Here is a 24,724-nt window from a genome sequence, read left to right on the forward strand (position 1 = left end):
TTTGGAGCACTGCTGTGATGGCTGAGACACCACTAGAAACTAAACCTTTGACAGGGCACTTAAATGTTTTAGCCACATGGTTTAGCTGAATGGAGGCAGCTGAGAATGGATATAAGCCAGCAGGAGTGGAGAATTTCTCATTCTTTGTGTCGACCCTTCCTTCCCGCTCCACCAAAAATACCTACATACACAAATATTTAATGTGAAGCCAGAAATTAGTTTCTAAATATTCCACTGGGATTTGCCATGCTTATAATTTGTTTGGCACTGATAATTACATCTTACGTTTTTCCAGCTTTACTTAAAACTGTGTAGTGCTAACCCATGCATTTAATTATTGCTCTGTGGCTGCTACAAGGTTATTTATTAACAAGTTATTTTATCTTGATACAGTGGATCTTTTCTCATATTCTCCTCCTTAATGTTATTTTCATCAGAGAAATTTCTGAGATCGAATGCAAATTGCAGAGCTCCACAATCTTGCTCTCCCTTACTTTGCTATTAGTATGTCAGTATGCTGAATGCTGATGTGTCTCCAGTGCTGCACCACTGTAATGATATATCCTCTTTTATATGTGGTTGTCAGCACAAATAATTAGACCTAAAAGTTATAGCTGAAATATAATCCAAAAATGGCAAGGCCCTGTTTTGGAAATTGTCTATAAAATGTCAGCACTCAAGGATACATTGGGAGCATAAATAGTACAGCATTGTTTGAGCACAGGATTAGACTATAAATGCATTTTTTTCTGGTTCCAATTTTTCCTCTCCTGCTGTTGGTTCTGTCAATAGGTTGTGAGACTTCAGCAACTGCCTTTCCATTTGTAGTCCTTTAGTAAAATGATAGCACTGGGGAAACATGAAAGGTGTCTACAGATGAGTAAACCATGCAGACCAATGATCATGTTTGAGGATAGCTCCTAAATTCACTCCTTCCCAACTTGGAGGAGGTGGTTCCTGAGGAAGGTGGGAGTTTTGGCACATTACCAGTCTGGCAAGGGCGGGAACACATCCTGTGCACCAGGGATCCTTCAGTTTGCCTGGCTCAAGTACTGAAATTGGACAGTCTCACACTCTCAAAGATGTGCCCCTGCATCACACACTGCTGCTCATCCCAGCTGGGAGGTTAGAGCAGAGACCCCAAACTGTCCTTGTCTGTGCTGGGACTGGGGAGGAGCAGCAGACCAGGCAGTCCTAGTTCTCCTCCAGAGCAAAAGAGAGTTCAGGCTGCTGTTCCCTCATGCAAAGGATAAGCAAAGGGGAGAGGATGTTAGGACAGTGGTGCAGGACCTGAGCAGCTGGAACTGAGGAGCAGAGAAGTGTGCAGAGCACAAGCACAGCTCTCCATCACTATGGGGCAGCACCCAGTGAGCTTGCCATGGAACGGGAAAGATGAGGCCCAGAATTAGATGCCAGGTAGGCATGGTTCAAAGGAAACCCAGAATCCAGGAGCAGGCAATGATCCAGGTGCCTGGATCTCTGCAAACCAGAGGGAGGGGTGTTAGCATTGTCATCTGCTCAGCTGTACTGTGGCCAAGGCAGCCAGCAGGAAAATTTGGAAATTTAGTTTCCCCTTCCCTAGCAGCGCTGCACGATTTTGGAAGCCTGGGCAGTCCTCCTGGCACTGTTGTGTTTCTAGCAGAGCCTCACTGGATACCAGCAGTGTCTCAGCACATGAGAGGGACTAACAGCATCAGCCTGAGAGCCCTGAGCTTAGAGCCTACATCTCTTGCAGACAGCAGCAGGGAGGAGGGTGTCCCTGGTTCTCCAAAGGGGTAACTTCACCCACGGAGGGAACCTGAGACATTGGGAAACAGACACCCCTGTGCTGAAAGGAGCCAGACAATCTATTGAAGCTCTTTGCTCTCAAGGCAAGGAATGTGCATGTTAATGCATGCTGAATTATTAACATTTCTCAACCTTTGTGGCTCACTATAGTGTTGCTTGCTCCCCTCCTTCCTCCCAGCAATCCCCCCTGTGAGTGGGGAACCAGACTCCACACTGTCTTTCCTCCCTGTCCTGTGAGATCCGGGGCATGGGCTCAGGTTGCACTGCACTCACTGCTCACTGCTCTGAGTTTCACTTCACTTCACTTCACTTCGCTTGCTAAGGAATGCTCTCAACAGGGAGGTATGCAGAATAGTGGAGCAGCACAGAGCCCTTATGATGCCTTGTTCTCGGGATGAATTATAATGAATCTCATTTTTGACAGTCTGCTGGTTTAACTAAACCCCTGAATTATAGTATTGTCCATTGAAATAATTTTAATATTCACAGCAATTTTCCCTGTGCTGTTCTTGCAAAACCTCCAAACCGCCTTCTTCTGATCCTTATCCAAAAAGAGGATTAAAAAAATTATTGCAAATTCTTGTCAAGAAAATTGTAATTAAAAGGGAAATTTCATTGCTGCAAAAAATGAAGAACAACATTATTTTCTGGAGCACTTAAGGTAGCATCATGGACTGTGCTAACGCATGTGATTTGACTTGTAAATTGGACAGAAATTCTAAGAATGCTGCTTTTTGAGGAGTTACACTGATTTAAATTATTACCAGACTCTTACGCTAGAAAAGCAAGCAACTTAAATCGCTGGCTTGAGCCTGAGGAATGTGTTGATGGTGCTCTGCAAGCTGCTGTGAGAGCTGTGCCAGCTCTTGCTAATGCTAACTGACAGCATCTCCCCTTCTCCCTCCATACTGACTGGGACAAGAAGCTGCCAATTATCCCTCAAGAGGATGGGAGGCTCATGGAGCCCGTCCCTTCCTTTGCACGTACTCCTGACAGAGCATCGTCTGGGCCAGATCTCCTACCGAAGGCACTGCCCTGACCTCCTCCCACCTCCCATGTAGAGAGCTGACCCCAACACAGGGCATCCATTTTTAGCAGCTGGGTGCCTTGGGCACTGCTGTTCTCCGGTGCGGAGCAGCGAGCCAATCTCAGCAGCTCTGCTGGTGTGCAAATGAGGGGAAGACAGCTCAGACATTCTGGGTTGCAGAAATGCACCACAGAAGCCTGTTTAACCACTCATCTGTTGCCAGGCTGGAGGGCTGAGGCTCCACACAACTTGCTGGCATCCGCAGGCTGCGGTGTGCAGGAGGGACAGCCCGTGTCAAGGCTGGTGAGGGAGTCTCGTACTGTTTGATCCACAGGAGAGTTTTCCTTGCCATTCATCCCTTCTCTAGGCACAGGAACGTACCAACCACCTCTACTGCTCCCTTGTGTGTGACAGAGGGGAGAATGACTTCCTGTCACCCTGCAGAGCGCTGCTGCAGGGCCCCCAACCCCAGTGAAGTGCCTGTCCCCTCCCTGCAGGGGAGCAGGCAATGGTCAGCTGCTGACATTCCTCGGGAGAGAGGCACAGCCCCCACAGGCCCTGCCTCTGCAGGACACATCAAGGGTGACACGGCCCCAGTGGGACTCGCACAGCCCCAGGAGCACCCTGAAAGCAGGCGCTTGACATGGGGACACTGTGGGGTGCAGGGGAGTCTGCAGCAGGCTGTGCTGTGCCTGGTCTCACAGGGCTGGAAGTGAAAATCTCTGCATGCTGGGCTTTCACCTTTCTGCATGGCCTTGTGTCCTCCAGTGTCTTGTCTTCCTAGGTCCCTGTATGTGAGTACTTGTGGACCTTCCTTCTCCCTGTCCTGCCCTTCCACTGCTGTCTGTCTGACTCTGTAGTGGCCTCTGGTGCCTGCCAGCCTGTTTGCCTTGTGCATGTGTGTGAGTGCTCTGTGCACGCCTATGGCTTTGTCCTCAAAGTTTGCTTTTTTTTTTCTGTTTTAATACAGCTTGGGTGGGTGGGTTTGGTCCTTTGATGGGGACAGAATTTGAACAGCTTCTACTTGGAATAATTCGACACCACGTTCATTGGAAAATAAAGCTGTCTCTTAATGAATGGTGCTGGGATGCTTTGGTTGGAAATACATGCCATCATGTTGAACCATTGCCATGTCCATCAGGTTAAGTGGTTAAGTCTGTATTCTCACAACTGCATAGCATTTGAGTACACTTTTAGTTCTGTCTCATATGGGGAGCACTGCCCCATCGGTCAGGTAACACTTCATTGGTGATTGCTCATGTAGGTATTGATTTGAGATTTAATACTTGATTAAAAGAAGCATCCAGCAAGACTTTGGATTTATATACTTTAAAAAAAAAAACAGGCAAAGGAAGTTATCCTTAAGTTATCCTTAACCCTGTCTGGTAAGGAGCTAATGAGCCCTGTTTTGTCACTGAGACGATGTGCAGTACACACACGATGTTGACAGTATTGTCTAATTTACCACAGAGTCTTACCTCTGTTGTACATGCAAGCGTGGGGGCTTCTGTGTTCAGTCTATTTCTGCAATCCTGATGGTTTGGGGATGAATCATCAAAGAGAGCACTAGTGAAATTTGATTTGGGGAGAGCCAGCTTGGCAAGTGGAGCTGACACCTCTGCTGCTCACGAGGCTGTCAGCAGCTTTACTGTCTGTGGAGATGCCGCGGTGGCAGGAGCCAGGCCAGCAGAGCCGTGAGACCCCAGGCCCCATCGCCCGTGGGGCTGGCTGTGCCTGTGGCCTGTTGTGAGCTGGCCCTGCTCAGGCTCCTGCCCCATTCCCACCTGCCCCCAGCGCTGTGGCAGTCACTGCCCCGCCAGCCCAGCGCACTGATGGAGGAGCATAATTGGCAGGGAGAGGCTCCTCAGAGCCGGTCAGTCGTGACCCCGGCCGCTGCTCGGGGGCTGCCTTTCCAGTGGAGGAGAGCAGAGCTACTGGGCAAGGCACGTTCAAGCAGTTTCCCTTTTTAACTACAGACTAAAATGAGTTTGCCCAGAGGAGACAAAGATTTACCGAGCACAGTTGTTTCTCTACCCTTGCTTAAATAGGCCCATAACACTAACCCTGAAGAAGGGACCTCATTTCTCAGTGTCATTTTCCTGACAGGAATGCATATGGCAGGCAGCTTTAGAGCTTTATTGTAGCTGAGAGTTGCTTACAAATAAGTCTTGAATGAAATACCCAGCAAGGGATTGATATGAAGAGAAGCTGTGCAATGCAATAAGGAGGAATACATCTCCCGAAGAGCTGCCACGAAGGTGGGAAAGGTTCTGCCAGCCCAGCTCTCTTCTGTCAAAATGGGTATGATCTCACATCTGTCAGGATTAGTTCTCTCCTGCCCAGCAAGGTGATCTCTTCAGGCCCTGACAATGTCATGCAGCTCTGGTGACTATTTTTTCTGAGCCAAGGTAGAACCTGAGTTACATTTTGAAAGGAATTATATTTTATTTAGCAGCACATGTGCTCTAATTCAAAAAGAAACCCTTCTGCTGCCCCTGTCCGAACCCTGTGAGGTTTAGGGAATGGGCTGCTTTGCTCCAGAGCTAACAAATTGAGCGGGTGATTCTGTTATGCAGAGCTTCAGTGGGCCCTGCGCAAAGTGTGTGACTGGCATTTGTGCATGCTCTCTAATTAGAGGGATGTAATATAAATGGAGGAATGTTTCATGTTAGTGATATGATTTCAAAAGGCTATGTTTGGAGGGAATGGATTGAGCCATCTCTTAATGAGTTCTGCTAATAAAATGCCAGTGGCTAAGGAAGGGGAGAGCAAAGTGTGTGCAATTTGGCAAAGTAGTGAACAGCTTCTGCACTTCATTTTATCTGTCCTGAGGGATAGATAGGCAAAAATGTTGCCCACCCCTCATGTACCCCACAGTGCAACTGAGTACTCCCTGCTGGTTCTGTGACCCTACTAGCTGTCTCTTCCTTGTTTCAGTGCGGCGTGTTGCTCCTCGATTCTCTATCCCTCCGAGCAACCATGAGGTGATGCCTGGGGGGAGCGTGAACCTCACATGCGTGGCAGTAGGTGCTCCAATGCCCTATGTGAAGTGGATGGCTGGTGTGGAGGAACTGACCAAAGAAGATGAGATGCCCGTCGGTAGGAATGTTCTGGAACTGAATAACATCATGCAGTCTGCCAACTACACCTGCGTGGCCATCTCTTCCCTTGGCATGATTGAAGCCACAGCCCAGATCACTGTCAAAGGTAAGGAATTATTGCTTGCAGTGCTCCTACTTGGGTTTCAACAATGTAGCCCTTTGCCAAAGTTTTTTGGCTGCTGCCGACTAACTGCACTCCTCTGTGACTTTTCCACCTTGCAGGGGAGGTTCCCAAACCCACAACTTTGTCTTTTCATGCTCACAGTATAATGATATTTGCTTTGAAGGTCATTTTCTCTCTCCCTGCAAGTGGCATAGTAGACAAGCTTGCATCAGGCCGAGGGAACCTCACTGAGTCTGTGTTGAATGGGCTGTCTTGGGACAGGGTCTGTGGATGTCTGCAGTCAGAGTGCTGTTTGCTCAGAGATGTCTTCTTGCAGTAAGGGTAGGACAAGAAAGTTAATCCCGGCAACTTGAAGTGTCCGTGGGCCTCAACAAAATGAGCATTCTCCCTCCCTGCAGGGAGGAGCTGTATGTGTTCATTTGAAAATTGTTACATAATCATCAGTAAATGTCTTCCCTTACTGCTCTGCCTCTTTCCCTTTCTTTTTCTTGTGTTGCTGTCCTTCAGCCAGGCTTTCTGCTGACATTTCACAGGTAGCTTTGCCCCAAAGAGGACGTTCTTTTTGATTGCTAACCAATAGCCCACCCACTAATAGGAGGCTGAAGGTGTCCTGCCTTTCCCATCTGGGGCCTGTCAGATCCGCAGTATCCCTTTCCTTCTCTGCTTGCAGTTGATTTGTAACTCAGATTACCATAGATATGTCATCTTTTGAGTCTGTCTGTTCTTGCAGGCCCCTTCCTGCACTAAGGACACCTTCAGCACAGAGTTGCTGCTTGAACAAATCACAGAATTGAGTGTTAGCCCTCTCTGACCTGGAGATAACAGCAAATCCTCTTGGCTAGTCAGAGGATGCTTTTAACCTTAGCCACACCCAGCTCCCTTTACTCAGAACACCTGCTGGTCAGTACCTTTTCCAGCCTCTCTTTTCATACAGAGCACAGTGGTTGCCTCGCTGTAGTAGATACACAAGGGTGTATGGAAAAAAGAGCCATGATGAGATGGTGGTTTGGACTTGGAGGGAAGAGGTGGGAACTGCACGATTGCACTGATGGTTCCCAGCATTTACCTCTTCGTAGCTGGGATGACTTTGTCTCATGCCCTCCCTGGTTGACATGATGCCTCAGGACAGGGAGCAATCTGCTCAGCTCCTTTAGCCCTTCACCTTCCTCCTTGTGTCCCCATCTGCTTTTTCTACACCTTTACTCTGGATATCTTACTGCTTCCATCCCAAACTCCTTCACCCAGTGCTGCCTCTCCTGTACTTGCTGGCAAGCAGACCATTTGCAGCGCAGACAGGAGAAGCAAGATGACACAGAACTGATTGCACTTAAGGACGCTGGAAGTACCAGACCTGCCCCTTGCTCACATGGAGGCTGCACACCCAAAAGCTGTCGAGTCAAACTTGTGGCTCTTGAAAAGAAAGGGAGTTTCATTTGTCCTTGAAAGCCTGAGGGAGGCTGCCAGTTTCTAGGATGCTGTAGGAAATACATTTCTTCAGGCCATAGTATCGTGCAGGTTGGGTTTGCCCCTCCCTGCGTCCTCCATGGGTAGTGGTGGGGTGTCTGGCTGTGGGTTGTATGCCCTCCCCTCCCATGCCAGTTCAGCCCCTGACGATCTTCTCAGTATTCAGGTTGCAGTAGCACTGGAGAAGGCATTCTCTCTGGCACTCAGAGCAGGCACGCCCTGTGCTAAGGAGCTTGCCTCTCTCAGCTGAACCACGTGGAAACTAGAAACCTGATGGCTTTGCCAAAGAATGCAATACTTAAGGATCTTAATTTGGGTTGAGCATTTTCCCTAGTTCCTTGTCAAGCACGGCTGCATTACAAGTCACTAATGACTTTAGAGTGGTTTGTAGGATGTTTAAACTTACTATAGACTGTAATTCAGTCATTGTCCTAAAGTATTTGTGTACTCTGCAAATCTCTCTCATGAACACTCATTCTTTTTCTTTGTTCTTGTGGTAAAATGGCAAATCTGGATATGTTTGCTTGCAGTAGTCGCATTCTCATTAACACTTCAGAGGTGTCATTGTCACTGAGTTCTTGTGTAACAGTTTATTGTCTGGTTGCAGTTTGACACACGACCCAGTGAAATAATGGATATGAAAGTTGGTAATTTCTCTGGCTGTATTTCTCCTGCATGTACTGTAATACTTACAAAGCATTGCCCCATCAACCCTTCTAACAGCATTGTCCATGAGCTCCCTATGGCCTAAGCTACTGCCTTTCTGGAAGCAAGAGCATAACTCCAGATTACTTAGGTGCGCTGATTGCCTTCCTGTATCCCTTTGTAAATCAGCTGTGCACCTGGCTTCTGGAGCCAGCCCAACCCAGCCCAGCCCAGCCAGCACCTTCCCACTGCCAGGTGAACCCCCCATGACAGAAACATTCCTGCATCCCCGTTGAATTACTTTTATTTAGCCTGCTGCTGGTAAGTGCGTCAAGCACATCTAATAACATGATTGCTCTGTTTATCCTTCCATTAAGAACCACTTCAAGCAATATACGGTAATATAAAAATGCATGTTATAGAGTATGAAATGATTTCTGCCTTTTAAAGAAGAATGTTAATGGGAGGTGGCAGCTCCGTTTTTATCCCTGTGCACATTGCAAGGTTTGAGATGACTGAATTATTTAAATCACACTTCTCTGCCTTCCAATTGCAGCACTGCCAAAACCTCCAACAGAGCCATTAGTGACTGAAACGACAGCTACCAGCGTGACCCTCACCTGGGATTCGGGCAACTCTGACCCCATTTCATATTACGTCATCCAGTACAAGCCCAAATCCTTGGAGGGCCAGTTCCAGGAGGTGGATGGTGTGGCAACAACCCGCTATAGCATAGGTGGGCTCAGCCCCTTCTCAGAGTATGAGTTCCAGGTCATCGCAGTCAATAACATTGGCAGGGGTCCCCCCAGTGAACTGGTCGAGGCCCGGACAGGAGAACAAGCTCCTTCAAGTCCTCCCCTCAAAGTCCAGGCACGGATGCTGAGCGCCAGCACCATGCTGGTCCGGTGGGAGCAGCCGGAGGAGCCCAACGGACAGATCCGAGGGTACCGCGTGTACTACACCACCGACCCCCACCTGCCTCTGAGCATGTGGCAGAAACACAACACTGACGACAGCCACTTCACCACCGTGGGCAGCCTCATCACAGGCACCACCTACAGCATCCGCGTCCTGGCCTTCACTTCGGTGGGCGACGGGCCCCCCTCGGACATCATCCAGGTCAAAACACAGCAAGGGGGTATGTATGGAGTGAGGCAGCGTGGCTCCGTGGCCATCCCAGCAGTGTGCGGCTCAGCTGAGTGTCTGACCTGCACCAGGCATCACAACTGCACTTGGTGCTCAAATGATTGCATGTCAAAGCGGGTGGTGGGCATCCCCACCCCACAGACATTGGATTTAAGCTGTCAGATTGTCCTGGGCAGTTGGTATCCATCTCTGTACAACTAACAGCCCACAGTTTTGTCTGAGATACAGTGGCTAAAAATGTGACACAAAGTCCTGGACATGGATGTCGGCACCTGTGTAACTGCTGGACCCTTCTGGAGTCTGAGTACACGTTTGGAAGGAAGTATCTGGGATGCAGTCAGGGTCTGGAAGTGAGCACAATCCTCATAGTCACCTCCCTGAGTGATAGAGGTGTTTGCTTGTGGCCTGGGATGTTCTAAGAGTACAGTACAGGGGAGAAGGGAGGTTCTGGCAGAAATTAAGGAGGATCCTCACAAGGTGAAATGCTGACTTTCCAAAGTCATGCGATCCTTCTCCCTTCTTCTGGCACTAACCCTGTGTTTGTTCCCCAGTTCCTGCCCAGCCAGCTGACTTCCAGGCAGAAGCAGAGTCTGATACCCGCATCCTGTTGACCTGGCTGCCCACCTCTCAGGAACGCATTACTAAATATGAGCTGCTGTACTGGGAAGGGGAGGATGGCACTCAGGTGAGGATCCTGCCTGGCAGCTCTTGGAGCTGGACATGGCAATTCATCAGCTTGGGAAGGGTGTGGGCTTGAGCCAGGGTGGTAACAGGAGTGTTTCTTTGTGTTTCTTCTGCCGCAGTGGTGTGAAATACGAACATGGCAATCTGGTTTCTGTTCAAGTGACCTCAGCAGTGCTTGTTGATGCCAGCAAAGTACCTAGTGACTGGTTTAGGACTGGAAAGGCTCAGAATGCCATGACAGCCTCCCTGAGGCATGCTTACTGCTGGTGCCTCTAAACAGTAGCACTTCTGGGCAGGTCTGAAATGGCCTCCAATATCTGTCTCTGGCCCCAGGACTGGTTACACGTACAAAGCAGATTGAAGGTGGCCTAGAGAGAGCCCTTTCACATTTAGTGCATGTCCTTAAAGGAAGTCCAGTTCAAAGTACATCAACGGCTTCAAGACAGCATACCAAGAATTGTGCCATGACAGCATCACAGTGTCCCATGGTCCTCTCCCTCTCCTCATATTATAGTGGCATAAGAGCTGCCAAAAATAAGTGCCCTTCAGGTGAAGTGTCAGCAAAACAAGCCCTTTACCAAGCAGTATTTTGGTGCATTAGAGATCTCGACTGCTACAGGGCTTTACTCTGTTTCACAGGCAATACATTGTCTGCTGGGAGAAAACAAACTCATGTGTCCTGTACCCTTTGTCTGAACTTGTGTGGCTGGACCCAGCATTCCCACAAAGCTGTCAGGCCAGTGAGTGCAGTCTGGACACCAGGCAATGTAGCCTGGCTGTGGCAGAGGTCTGTTTCCCTGCAGAGTCCTGGTGTGTCACCCAGGAGGCTTGATGCCTTGGAGTCCTGCAGGACTGCAGGCAGGTTTGGCAGCGTAGCTGTGACTTCTTGTGAGGCCAGAATGGCTGCACACCAGCTTTTCTGTGTCCTCCAACAACATCAAATAATGTGTGTTTCCTTTGTTTTGGCAGCAAAAGGTGGAGTTTGACCCAACCTCCTCATATGCTGTGGAAGGTCTCAAACCGGACACATTGTATAAGTTCCGTCTGGGTGCCCACTCAGAGCTGGGGGTAGGAGTCTACACCCCCACAGTCGAAGCCAGAACTGCCCAATCCAGTAAGTGTCTGACGTTGAACGCTGCTGAAGGCAAAGCACAAACAGTCCAGTTTCCATCGCCTGGGCACGGAGAAGCCCGATGCCTCTGCCCTTGTGGGTTTGCAGGGATGCTGGCTTGCAGTTCGCTGAAGGGAGTAATGGGGAAAGTCAGCTGGGGTTTGGATCAGGGCTCTTTGGCAGAGTGGGTGCACCCAAGGGGTAAGTTGTTTCTTCGTGTCCCTTTGATCATACTGTCTTTCCCTAAGGTTAGATTCATAAAAACTGATGGAGGAGTAAAACAGGCTGGGAAATTGCTTTGGAGAGATTGATTTGAGTGGGTTTGTGCATCTCTATGAATTTACTCCCATGCAGACAAGCTGTCTGGACAGGCAGCATATGGGTATTTGGCTCTAAATGTGACTGTCTCCAAACCATTGGATTTTCATCCCTTCCCTCCCCGTCCCAGCTGCCTTGCTCACACAGGAGTCCAGCCCTGGTCCATACAGTTGATTGCAAGGTGAGGCATCCTGTGAGGCCAGGTGTGTCTGTGGCTGTCAGGCAGCTGGAGGAGTCATTTTGGAAAAGTGGCTGTTTGCCAGGGTTGCATGAGCAAGTGAGGCTGCTGCTTCTGGGACTGTAGTGCTGGGGGAAACCAGAACAAGCTGCAGTTGAGTTAACAGAGAGGCTCAATAATGAGGTGACCCAGGCAATATCACTTTCATCCTGGCTCTGCCCTGTGTGATCACAGAGCGGGAGTTTGCACTGCTCTGATTGGCAGCTCAAAGTGCTGCGCATAAGCAGATTAGGGCTATCAAAGGGCCCTGCAATAAGCTCGTTTTCACTAATGATTTTTGGGCTTGCCATTATGCAAAGAGCATTAAAAGGGGGGAAAAAAGACATTTCTGTTAGCACCGTCTGTCTGGGATTTACGCGCTATGTGGAGTGAGCAGTTGGCACAGGCAGCCAGCCTTCCCTGCAGGGAGGGCAGCAGCATGCACAGCAACCAGGACTGTGAGATGGCCATTAGAAAGGGAGCTCTGGCAGGGAAGAGCAGCTCTGCTCACTTTTAGAATGACCTTCTCTTTGAGGAAAACTGAGCTTCATTAACATACCAGTCCCAGGCACTCCTCCACCTTGTTAAGTGAGCTAATGGTGTCTTAGAGCTGCACAATAGACAGGTATGAAAATTGAGAAGGGTTCAGATCATGCAGTTATAAACATTTGAACACTGAACAGATTCTGAATGTGGGGATTTGTATACCTGTTTCAGATAGCTTTTGTATTGATAGGCAAAGGTTGAAGTAACTCTTCAGCCATGTAAATTAATTCCATCAGTGGATGCTCTTATCCTTGAACACACTTAATCAGAGACAGTTCCATGCATAAATGAGTCCTTCAGAGTCTCACACAGTCCAAGTACAAGAAACGTTTGCTTCGTGGACTCATCAAGGCAGACATCTTAACATGACCTACTCTACCTGTTGTCTGCTCACAGGGAATCTCACACCAGTCTGGTTTTAAGGTTGTCACTTCACTGGCAAGTGGTGCAGTAGCTGACTGGTTCTGATACCTGTTCAGTAAGAGAAACGTGCATAGGCTGGAAGAGATTTGGCTTTTAGCCACAGGAGTTTCTTGGTTTGACCAGTGAAGCCCTCCTCACACTAAAGGACCTAAGGGTCCGTGGATTGATCCAAGAAGTGACCTGGGTCTTGGTTTACAGGCCCCTACTTGAAAAGATTTCTGATGGCATTCTATTCTATGACAGAAGCCATTGGCAGTTACTGCTGAGCTGTTCAGTGAGGGTGACAAACCACTGTCTGAACAGTCCCAATGCAGGGTGGAGCCTTGGGTACTGGGGGGCTCAAAATCAAGTAGGTCTTTCAGAAAGCTGTGCTTTACCTTGGCAGAAGTTGTGTGCATGATGCACAACTTCCAGAAATACTTTGGTCTTTACGTAGCAACACTTTGTATTAGATGGTTGGATTGGTCCCCTTTGGCCTTACAACTCACTAATCTAGAAACACAACAGCTCCCAGCTTCAAATTGGTCTCCTTCCTGCACTTTTTCATCTGGTTACCCTGAGAAAGGCTGTTAGATTATGGAGCTTGACATGTTCAGGTGGGACACAAACTGCAGGAGCAGTCAGACTCCTGCTTTCCAAAAAGCCTCACTTCAGTGTCTATTCCTGTCCCTGACAAACCAGTCATGGGGAAGGTAGGAGGGCCATCATCACTAATGACTCACTAGTGGGCTGGAGAAGGATTTGGTCTTGCTCTTCTTGTGGCACCCCTGCTCAGGAGTAGTAGGGATGCTTGTCTGGGAAGGCCAAAGGGAGGCAATGCCCCTTTGCACCCTTCAGCAGCACAGTTGAGACCTCATCTCCTGACCAGGCAGCTGCTTTCTAGGCTGTCTTTCCTGCTAAGCTGCTCACTTACTTCTTGGGCACCCTGCAAAAAGTACAAGCAGTGCTGCTTTGAGGGTCTGAACAGCACGGGGGAGTTTTCCAGGAGTCTGCAGTGCCTCAGGCAAGCAGAATGATGTGAGAGAAGCAGCAGCTCTGTGCCCATTAGGCCTCAGCATTAAAATGCTGTTCTCCCTTGAAATACTAAGGTGGGTCCTGAGTCTCCCTTTTCCCTAGGCTAAGGAGCAGGTGGGTTGGATGGGTGCACAGAGTTGCCGTGGGCCATCGGGGGAGGCTGTTGTGAGTAGCCTGGAGGCAGCAGAGGTTTGCACAGTGTGTGTGGGGGTACATCTGCATGTGTGGGTGCATGCTGGCCACCCAGTCTGCTCTTTGCTGGCCCCAGGAGGGACACTTCGACTCCTTATGCATTTTAAGTTGATCCTGCTCATGTTACCAAGTTTTATTTTGCTTTCTTTAAGTGTTAATCTGAGTTTTTGCCTTACACATCATATGTGTGACTCTTACCCAGTCAACAGCCAACTTTTGACTTGCCCACACTATCATCCAAAGCTGGAGAACAAACTCACTGCTGCATCCCAAGGGAAGCTGTGGAGCTTCTGTCAAAGCAAGTCTCTTCTGTGAAGGGCCTGTCTGCAGACAGTGGCAGAGGAAAGGCTTGCCAAGCTCCTTGTGTCTCACCTGTCTTGTCCGAAGGATGCCACCAGGCACTTTGTCTACATTATGCCCTCCACTGTAGGTGTTGCTTTGGTGCTGTATCTTCCTACTCTCTTCCCTGTCACTTCTCTGCTGATTAACCAAAAGAGTGTGAGGATTCACTTTTTACCCCTGCTCCCTTTTCACTATACCAGATGGCAGGGCTGATCCTGTGCTGCCTCCCTCACATAGGCAACTGTTTGCTTCCACACATTGCTTTGACTTCCCTTTCTTCCAATGTAGCTCCCAATCAGCAGCCTGATAGTGCAAGCATTGTCTCTTCCAGCTCCATCAGTACTTAACTCTCCTTCATCTTTCATCTCTCCAGGCATCCGAAATGTTCCCTGCTCTCTGAGCACAGAAGTAGGCATTCAAAGTTACATGCAGTCTGCAACTGTTTCTGCAGGCAACTGGGCCTTGTTCCCAGCAAGCAGAGGTCACCAGGGCATTGGGAGGTCCTGCTGCCCTCTGCTTTCCCAGGTCTTCTGCCAATGCCAACCTGTGCCCAGCAAAGCTAAGGCACCATTTCTGAGCTTGAATTACCTGAGGTCCTTGCTGCCATGTGGACCGATGTAGGTTGTGTTCACCTTTGCACAGGCAGTGAGCAGGCAGGGTTGTCCCTGTGCCCCTGGAAGGCTGGCTCTGCTGCACTGGTGGCTGCAAGGACTGGAGCATGGGGAAGGGCAGCAGTCTTTTTTCAGGCATTTCTAGGTTTCTGTGTGCAGTGAAGAATGGAAGCTGCCTTTCACCTGCCATGGCAAAGCAAGATACTTGGTGTACTCCATTATTGCTTGGCCAAACAGCTTTCTAGTCTTAGGGAAACTGTGTGCTTTTTTTTTGGTTATGATGCTCTGCCCCCTCTGCTTAGGGCTGTTTCCTTCTAGATGAGCACCCAGGGATGGACCTGTGTCCCTTGTTCCTTCCCTGACTATGTGGGCTCTTTTCCTTCTCCAGACTTCCACTCTTGCCTTCTGTGCAAGCATGCTGTCTGCAGCATCCCGGGGCAGTGAGGCCAAATGACAGGGGGCTGATGCTGCCATGAGAGGGCTCCCATGCTGCCAGAGCCCTCTTGGAGCCAGACAGCAGTTTTGCAAGGCTGGAGAAGGGAAAGAACCAGGCAGATGTCCTGGATGTCCTGCTTTGCTTTGTCCAGGTCATCTCTCCTTTCCTGATCCCTCTTCCCACCCCCCCCCCCCCCCCCCCAGATTCGTTTTGCTGCTCTTCCCCAGTGTGCTGTGTGGAGAGACTTACCCTGATCCCAATGAGAAGCAACGGTTGCCTGGATCCCACTCCTCCCCCTGTGGACAGTTAGCATTGCCAGGGCTTAGAAGTTAATGCAAACTGCAGGTGCTTTTTTGCCTGGGAGAGGGCAAGACCTGCTTACCTTGCACTGTACAAATCCATAGGCCAGGAAGCTACTGAGGCAGGTAACCAATGTGGCAGGCATGAAACATTCAGTCCCAGATTCCGGGGACATGTGCAAAGCAACACAACCACATTATCTGCTGTTCCCACATGGTGCCTGGCTCCCACCTGGTTAGGATGCAGCTTACAGCTGATGGTCATGGTTTTAAACCCCACCAGAACAAACTACCTCCAACCTCAGTCACCTGCTTTCCTTATCTGCTTTTGTTTCCTCCGCTTGTCTAGGAGTCAGTTTTCACAAGCCTTCCTGCAATCTGGTGTGTGAGCTTCCCTTCTGCCGCTCTTGCCTTCTGCAGCTTCCTACCTCTTCTGGTTTCCATCTGCTTCAGATCTTCACTGAAAGCATCTTTCTTCTCCCTACCACTCTCTCTCGCACCCTCCACACTCTCCCCTTCCCTTACTGCCATTTGTTGTGTTTGGTAAAGTGAGCGTCCAGAACTGCTTTGGGAAAAGGTTTTCTCTGATGCAGAACAGCACTTCCATCTCCATGTTTTTCATCTGGCCTTCAAATACAAACTGCCCTCCCAGTGCCATTTTTGATGATCTGTGAGGATGGCAGGCAGTTGTCCATGTGTGTGTTCAGTGTTCTGTTGGCTGGGTAAAAGTTCCCTGTGCATTTTGGTTTGTCCTTCCATTCATTTCCCTTCATCTCCCCACTTCATTTATTTATCCCCAGCCCCCTCCGCCCCACCCCAAGAAGTCGAGTGTGTAAGCACCAGCTCCACCACCATCCGGGTAAGTTGGGTGCCACCGCCCGCCCAGAGCCGCAATGGGGTCATCACCCAGTACTCCATTGCCTACCAGGCAGTGGAAGGAGATGACATCACCAAGCATGTGGTGGATGGCATTGGACGGGAGCATTCCAGCTGGGAGATCAAGGACCTGGAGAAATGGACCGAGTACAAGGTGTGGGTAAGGGCTCACACCGATGTGGGGCCAGGACCACAGAGCATCCCCGTGCACGTGCGCACTGACGAGGATGGTAGGTGCTACTGAACAGCTCCTTCAGCTACTGCCATGGGTTAACCAGGACTCTCCTAGCTGGGTTGCTGGAAAGGGGGGGGAAAGGGAGCAGGGACATTGATCTGGGAGTGCCTTTCAAGCAGGGCCAGAGGCTGTCAGGAGCAATGCTCCAGGGACTGGGTCTCAACAGGTGCCCTGGAGTGGGGTTGGGGAATTGTTTTGCTGGCCCTTGCTCTGCCTCCAGGCTGTGTCAGGTATCCCATCATGGTCCCTTAGGGTCTTGTTTGTATCAGCAGTGCTTCCTGTGCATGTGAGGAGGCATTGCTCTGCTTTCCGTTGTGGTTTTATAGTGGGTGGTGGTGGATTCCTTTTTATTGAAGGTAAAATGAGCTCTCCCAGCCAAAGGCTTCTCTCGTGAGATCAGGACTTAAAGTTTACTTGTTGACTTGAAATCCAGCAAACTAAAGAGGGGGAAAGCAATCCATTTGAAAGTTGGAGATACTGCAGGAAAGCTGCTTCCTGCTCCAGCTTCCAGGCCAGCCACAGCTTATATAAAGCTGCTCTTCCACTCAAGAGTCAGAATACCACACGAACAGAGCACTTTACTGGATATGACAGCTTTAAAGAGAAATTGCATTGTATTAGCAGGGCTGTCAGTTATGTCATCGTGATTTAAGCCATTTCCTTTGAAACAGCCAGAGCTCAGGATGACAGTAGGAGCTTCCATGGCTTCATGCTGACCCAAGAAAGCTGCAGATTTGATGGGAGAAGAAAGAGATGGAGCGTCCAGGCAAAGAAAGCATGATCTCTGCATTGCCCAATCAGTGCAGGAAATTGAAACCAGACATGTTACAGTTTCCCTAAATGGGCTGCCACTGTCCCCCATGTCTCCATGGCTCTGGAAGTGGCATCTGGGAATGCTTGCTGACTGCGTTCGTGGGCTGGCAAGCACATCTGTGTGTGTCCTGCTGCCTGTATTGTTTGCTTCAGTTCTCATTCGGCAGAGTTGTAGCCCAGGGGAAGCTGTTAGCCCAGAAATGTCGCAACAAGCTCTCTCAGTTAGTTTTTGGGCACCGTGGTTGGACATTCCAGCTTAGCTGTCAGGAGTGATTTTGTATTCCTCTGACATGCTGATGCTCAGTAGATACCCATGATGAAGGAATGAGAAATGCTAAACTGTGGTCTGAAAACAAATAGAACTTCGCCTGTTTGGATCTCAGATGCAGCACATACTTCCCATAGTGGAGTAGGACAGAGTTCCTCGAAACACTGTGATCTGCTCACATTCACATCTTTTTGTGTCCCTGCAACATCCCCATACCATGTCCTGCCAAGACCTCCCACCTTCTCGTGCCAGCAGAGCTTGACACACAGCTTCTGTCTGGTTCTCAGGGAGGATCATGTTTTCCGCTTGGACTCCCAGCTGTGTGTGTGGGCAGGTGCCTTGCCAGGGCAGGAGAGCCCCATGGCTTGTGCAAGGTCACTGCACTAAGTGAATTGTGGATTACAGCATAGGCTGCTCCAGGCAGAAGGGGGTAACTGTTCAAGCACAGCCTCCTCCATTCCCATAGCTTGAGTTGGCCTCATGGTGCTAAAATGCTCTGTTCCTCCTTTCTCTATTTTATTAAATTATCTACAATTATGAAGGACATCTGGGGAAGAATAATGAATTGCTGTGCAGCTTAAAAACTGTGCTTACCTGCTGGATAGCCGTTTCTTCCCATTTAGTTGGTTGAAATAGCAATACTCATTACGTCTGCTTGTCAGGTATCCATCCCTAATTACCTAATACTGATTTCTTGCTGTGTTGAGAATTGGGGCATATGAGGTTCCAAACCCCTGGATTTTCCCAGGCCAGTGAAAGGTGAAAAGGGTCCTGCAGATGAGGTGATAAGAGGAAGCCCAGGTTCTTCACTTGGTACCTGGCATTTGGGTAGCATCAGTATCCTCCAGAGAGTGCACACCTCTGCTCCCAGCTGCTTCAGCCGAAGGAGCTTTCCAGGAGCAACTGAAAAGCTAATTTTTTAGAATTGACATTTTTGTCACAGTCAATGCAAGAGCAAAATGTAATAAGGAGGTAATTTTTCCAAATGGTAAATAGGGTATAAATACATTTTTAAACGGGCCTCACCTTGCAAGAAAATTGATATTTTCTGGGCAGTGTAATTTTTCATTTTATTATCAAAAAGCATTCAGCTAGCCGTGCATGAAATACAGTCCCCAGAGCTGTCACAATCCCCACAGGCCCCTTTATCTGGCTGAGTTCAGTGACTGCTGTGTGTGAGCTCTGGGTTATTGTTTTAGGATGGTGCTTTTCCCCCTCATTAACCTCTCACTGTCACGGGAAGAGCACGTGTATGCTCTGGCTGGTGGCAGGTACCAGGGCTCCCTGCAAAAACAGGCTCAGCACCCAGTCGTGCTGCATGGGGCTGTTGGACTGCATTTAGATGGGTCTGAGAGGAGGTGCTGTGTCAGGCAAGAGGCAAAGAAGGCTTCAAAACCCTTGTCTGTGCCCCAGGGCACCCTGAGCAGCAGGGAGTCACTGTATTCTTTATATTTTGCTATATTCTTGTATTCTTCCTTGCTCCCCTGTTGCTGGAGATGAGAGGGATAGGTGGGTCTGATTCGGCACAAGGACTTTTATTAGGGGTGCTCCTGCATATTGCAATTAGCTCTTTCCTGCTGAGAATAGCAAAAGGGAAGGGTTTAGGGATGTGGTCATGCTGAAAGATTGCAGTGTGGTGTGCTGGGCAGGTACAGGAAACTTGTACCAGTGGGGCCATCCTGGCAGTGAGGTGGGGGGAAGGTAGCAAAGGGTGAGAGGTAGTGACAGTGATTGTGTGGTACCTGCTAACTGCTGTCCCGTGTGTGTTGCAGTGCCCAGTGCCCCACCACGAAAGGTGGAGGTGGAGTCTGTGAATTCGACTGCCATCCGGGTGAGCTGGAAGCTGCCCATCTCCAACAAACAGCATGGGCAGATCCGCGGGTATCTGGTTACCTATGTGAAGCTGGAAAACAACGAGCCCCGAGGGCAGCCAGTGATCAAGGACGTCATGCTGTCAGAAGCACAGGTACAGTGTGGGGACCACCAGCTGGTGGGCATGGCACCTTCCCTCTCCGCAGAGGGGTGGGCTGGCTGGGTCCAAGTATTTCTTGGCCACCTCTTGCAGCTCCAGAGCATGGGACTCAGCCTGCCTGAGCAAGGCAAACAGTTCATCCCTAAACTGTGGCTTAAACATGGGTAAAAAGTTTAATCAGGAAAGGATTGCTGTAGAAAAGATGATGTATTGGATGATGTTCCTCTCTTACCCCTTCTCTGATATGCACCTCTGCCTGCCACATCCTGCGCAGACTCCAGCTGGAGCAAACTGTGCTTTGCCAGTCTGTTTATAAACGGTCAGAAAGTTTGAAATAAGCCTTGAATCTGTTTCTTTTGTGATGCTGATTATGTTCAGGGCAAAGTGTCTGTCTTGATAGCATCCACCTGGGTGCTGCCTGCTTGTGGGGTACGGGAGTGGCTCTGCACCCCTGAGTGGGCACAGCATGCCAGGCAGGATGGCACTCCTGGCTCAGCAAAGGCTCCACTCCCTCCTGCTCCTGCTTTTGCAGGGCAGGGACTTGGTGTTGCATTGCTTCTTGAAAGAAAACTGTAGGTGAAGCCGACTTAGTCTGGGAAAGGCTGAGGAGGAAGAAAAAAAATGAGGTGGAGGCCCACATCCCCTGTAAATGACTTTGTCCTCTGCATTCCCCACACAACAATCTGTTCATACTTAGGCAATCTCCTGGATACCTCTCTGGCTGTGAGCTGCAGCCCTCTTCCCACACACTGCTCCAGGCATGGCTGTGCACTCTGCGCAGCCCAGGAATGCGTAGTTGCCTCTTTTCCAAGGTCCAGGGAAGTTTTTGGTGCCCCATGTACAATGAAATACAACTCTTCTTTGGAACAGGGGTCCTTCATCCTGGATGACCCATACTGCTCTCAACAAAGATAATCGTATAAATGAAGAACAGGATCTGCTGCTGTTGGAAGCAACGAGGAATCGATTCAGAGCTGGCTTGCTTGAATGATGCCCAGTATAAATACTGGAGAGCTGCAACGATTAATTGATCTGTCTCCTGAATGCAGCTGTGAATCATTTATGCATTTGTCAGTGGGGAGTGCAGTGCATAGTGGCAGCTTTACTCCCCATTCATATTCCGAAGGATAAAACTCAGTAATAATGCGGATGGGGAGAACTTTGAAGAGAGAAAATACTTTGAGGGTCCTTGTAGTATTGTCTGGGGCACGTCTCTGTTTATGTTTCAGATGTTGCTTTGTTTTAATAGTTAGACAAGCTGCTTACTGCCCTTTACTTATGCCAGAAGAATATCATCTTCTGTGTTGTTCAGCTGGAGTTTGGAGTTAATGGGTTGGTCCCAAGTGTAGGTAGGCGAAGTTGGCAGTGTTTTTCTTCTTGGTGTTTTCAAATATTTTATGCTTGCCCAGCCAGTTCTGCTTTCACTCCTTACTCATACATTTCAGAGAGAGAAATCCCATGCTAATGTGCAGAATGAGGGTGCTAGAGCCAGAAACTTTTGAAGGAGTGCTGGATTTTGCATTAGTTTGAATGTGTGCATGAAGGAGGCAGGTTCCAGGAAGTTTCCTGGCCTGTCAGGCCACTTACCAGTCTTCCATATTTGGTGAATTTCTGTGGGAAGGTTCTTGATTTCTGTCATATTTTTTCCTGCTGTGTATGGTGCCGAACTCATCCACTGTAATTTTTGGGTGGAAGTGAAAATGATAGTCGCAAAGAAACGACTACTCTGAAAGAGTCATGTCACTCTTGGGATAAACTAATGACAACCCTGCAAGGAAGAGGTTTCATTGACTTGGCAGAAGAGATCTCTGTTTCCTGAAAGAGTGAGAAGCCAGGCATGACCTGTGCTTGTGATGAAACACATCTGCACCAGATGCTGAAGAGCCCTGTAAGAGCTGCCATCTTTCAGTACAGCAGTGCATGTCCTTGCTAACAGCCAGATGAGACTTTAACAAGTAGTCCTGGAAGAGTTATTTTCCATGAAAGAAAACAAAAAGATGCACTGGAAAACATGCCCCTGAAGGTCATAGGATGAAGATGGACACAGTTCAGTACTCACAAACACTCATAAACATTTATACCAGTGCACAGGGAGAGAATTAAACTGATTGAAAATCTTGGGGTCAGAGAAGAAAATCTCTGGACAGGTAGGCAGAGCCCCTCCTCCTGCCTAGCCAGGCTGTCTGCTGGTTTGGGTAGGTATGTAACACGTAATCTGCTTCCTGCAGACAGTGTGAAGACATTGATACTAAAGCTGACTCATGGTTTTTCCTTATTGAAGGTGAGAAATGGAGAGAGAGTAAACGAAGATGAAAGGAGAAGGGCGAGGGAATAGAGATGTTAGCTATGCAGATAATATGGATTCTGAGCTTTCAAAACCGTTTGAGCGGAAAGAGACGTGGGGGCCCTGGTGCGGGAGAGATCACGTTTTATATTACAGCCTCCTGCCTGGGCAGAGTAATCAGTTGTTAAGAAGGTCCTGTGATGGAGCTGAGGCCTCTCCCTCCCTTCTGTGGCTGTGCCTGTGACTGATTACCTCCGTCAGGATTCTGTTTGCCTTCCAGTCTCAGCTCTCACCTCCTGCTGACAGCCCGATGGACAAGCAAATGTGACTCTGCCCTGTGGAGGAGCTCCCAGGGTGTGTACAGCTGCAGAGCTGGATCGGGTACCCACAGCACCTCTTGCCCAGGCCATGCCTGTCACGGCTCAGCCGGGTCCCATGGCGGGCAATGGCAGAAGATTCCTCTCTGTGCCCTGGGTCTTGCATAAAGCACATCCAAGCACTGAGAGAGGGCTTTTGAAATGAGCCCAGTGCAGGAGCTGCACTCCACCACTACTACAAGTCCTCGCCAGCTCAAGGGAGCAGGGTTTAGCAGGGCCATGGGACACAAGCATTAGGCTTGACAGAGGCGGGCAGGGGCCCACCTCATTTCCTTGGTCTCCAGTCCCTGGGCAGCTGCTGCATGTTAGGAGGGGCAGTGGGCTTGAACCCCTCCATCCCTACAGGTCCAGCCTGCCCAAACAACTTTTCAGGGCCGGCTGGTGACAGCTGGCTACACGGAGGTCAGGCTTTGTGGAGAAGAGACTCCTGCCACCTTCTTCTCCTGCTGTGCAAACAGTCATGGCACAGGAAAGGTATGTGCTGCCCACAAGAGGGGCTGCACACTCACAGGAGGATGGCATGGTCTCTGCAGGCAGCACTTCTCCAGCGAGTGTGCAGACTGAGTGCACATCCCACCAGCTTGCTCCAGAAGAGCAGGAAGAAGAAATGGCAATCACTTCAAGCTATTGGATTGAGATCAAAGGAAAAAGCAGAGACTTCCGTTCTCCTTGAGCAGTGCCTATCCCAGGCACAACGCAGAGGAATTTACAGCCTCCCTCTGTTGTTTGGTGACAGTCAAGGATCTTTATCTGAATGTACTTGGAACATGTCATACACATGCACTTATCTAGGGGAGTCTAGCGTGGAGGTGGGATGTTCTCTGCTTCCTAAGTCGAACAAAACTGTGAGGCATCATGCAAGAGGCACTTCAGGTAAAGGACCAAGGTGAAGTTCTGATACCCTCAGACCTGTCTGCATCTCATTGATTTGAGTACCTGAGATTATGTCTGGAGTTCCACTGTTGCGCCACAGTCACTGAAGCAGAGAGGAGAAGGATCTGCAGGAAAACCAATACTGGCTTTCCATGGCTGGGACTGTGGAGGGATTGAATCTGTCTTTTGCAAGAGCCTTGGTCAGGGAAAACAGCCGTTCCCTGGTGAGACATGACTATGCTGTGTTGAAGTGTAAAATGAAACATTAAAGCATTGCAGCTGCCATAAATACACACTGTTAGCTTTAGCACTTCCCAGAGCCATCCTGCTTCATGCACACAGCCCTCTCTCAGTTCTTTTTATGACTGCTCCTGGGTTTTTCAGATCAATTTGTCTTACTGACCAGTCTTAAGCAGTTAAGAAGCAATTGAGCTAGTTTGAGGAAGGAAACGTTTTGATCTGTAGATTAAATTTTTGTAATGAAACTGAATTTCTACCAAGGTATTTATGCAGGCCTGGCTTTTCACAGTTGTTACTCCAGCACAGATCTCAAGGCATTTCTTTGCACTCTGATCTAATGCAAGATTAAAGTCCACTGAAACATTAGAGCAAACAGAGTTTGAACATTAAACACTTGGTTTAAAATCCTAGTGCATGATAAACTTACTGCTGTGGTATGAGAGGCCTCCTGAGCCCAGCTCTGCGCTGCTGTTGCTTGCAGTGAGGTGTCACATTCTGCTCCTGTTGCTATATGGAGGCAGGCTGGGGTGTTCCCAACCACGTGGCTTCCACCCACCAGGGACATGCTTTTGTAGGAGAAGTGTACTTCCTGGAGGAAGAGCTACCTGGCCTTGTACCCCTCCTGTGGCAGGACTTACGGCAGGACTTCTGCCAGGTTTTAGATCGGCAGGGCGGAGTGTGTGGCTGTTGACCATGGTGTGGGCTGGCTGGCATGGGTGGGACATAAACAGCAATGACTTGGCTTCAGCTAAGTGTGCAACAGTGGAAATGGCACCAAGATATGTGTGGAAAGACAGCCTTTAGTGACATAATACTTAGGAGGGGTCTTGGCTTTATAGGAAGTATTTAGGGGCAACTTGACCTCTTTGCTGAAATTTACTGTTAAGATGGTTTAGGGGATAATTGTACTGCAGTCTCATGGCATCTAGTAAGTGAACTGTAATAAAGTCTTAGAGGAACATTTCTCTAATAACTTCTTCTTTCTGAATTTAGAGAATAAAATAGCAAATATTTTGAAAGCATGCCATGTATTTTACTGCTGAGGTGAGTACTATGGCAATGTGATAGGCTGCAGCCTGCAAAAGGCACCTCAAATAGCCTGAGTTCAAAAGGCAACTTGTGTCTTTGATGCTGTTTAGTACTTCTGTAGCACTTGCAGGTTTTCCCAAACACTCCAGCAGTGTAGGCTGAGCTTCCCAGGGTCCTGAGGAAGTTGGTATCTGAGCAGTTTCACAGCTGGCAGGTCAGGCTTAGAAGCAAGGTTTGCCAGGGCTCACACTGTGAGTCAGGGGCAATAA

The 24,724-nt window shown here is 49.1% G+C and overlaps 1 protein-coding gene across 18 annotated transcripts in view; it reads left to right on the plus strand.

Annotated features, from left to right (window-relative positions):
• The window catches only part of PTPRF (protein tyrosine phosphatase receptor type F), a 378,495-nt gene that overhangs the window by 298,561 nt on the left and 55,210 nt on the right, over positions 1-24,724 (plus strand). For 12 of the 18 annotated variants that reach the window (XM_042030480.1, XM_042030494.1, XM_042030486.1 and 9 more), the window contains 6 exons: positions 5,753-6,022; positions 8,706-9,287; positions 9,847-9,980; positions 10,949-11,093; positions 16,289-16,594; positions 19,453-19,646. In XM_042030480.1, coding sequence (XP_041886414.1) covers positions 5,753-6,022; positions 8,706-9,287; positions 9,847-9,980; positions 10,949-11,093; positions 16,289-16,594; positions 19,453-19,646 — 1,631 coding nt within the window. The remainder of the gene's footprint in view (positions 1-5,752; positions 6,023-8,705; positions 9,288-9,846; positions 9,981-10,948; positions 11,094-16,288; positions 16,595-19,452; positions 19,647-24,724) is intronic. The other 6 variants (XM_042030495.1, XM_042030492.1, XM_042030496.1 and 3 more) reach the window with 1 other exon arrangement.

The sequence above is a fragment of the Corvus kubaryi genome, unplaced genomic scaffold (genome assembly GCF_017639235.1).
Source record: "Corvus kubaryi isolate FWS band 111438036 unplaced genomic scaffold, C.kubaryi_AGA036_p1.0 37334, whole genome shotgun sequence".
In the NCBI taxonomy this organism is placed as follows: domain Eukaryota; kingdom Metazoa; phylum Chordata; class Aves; order Passeriformes; family Corvidae; genus Corvus; species Corvus kubaryi.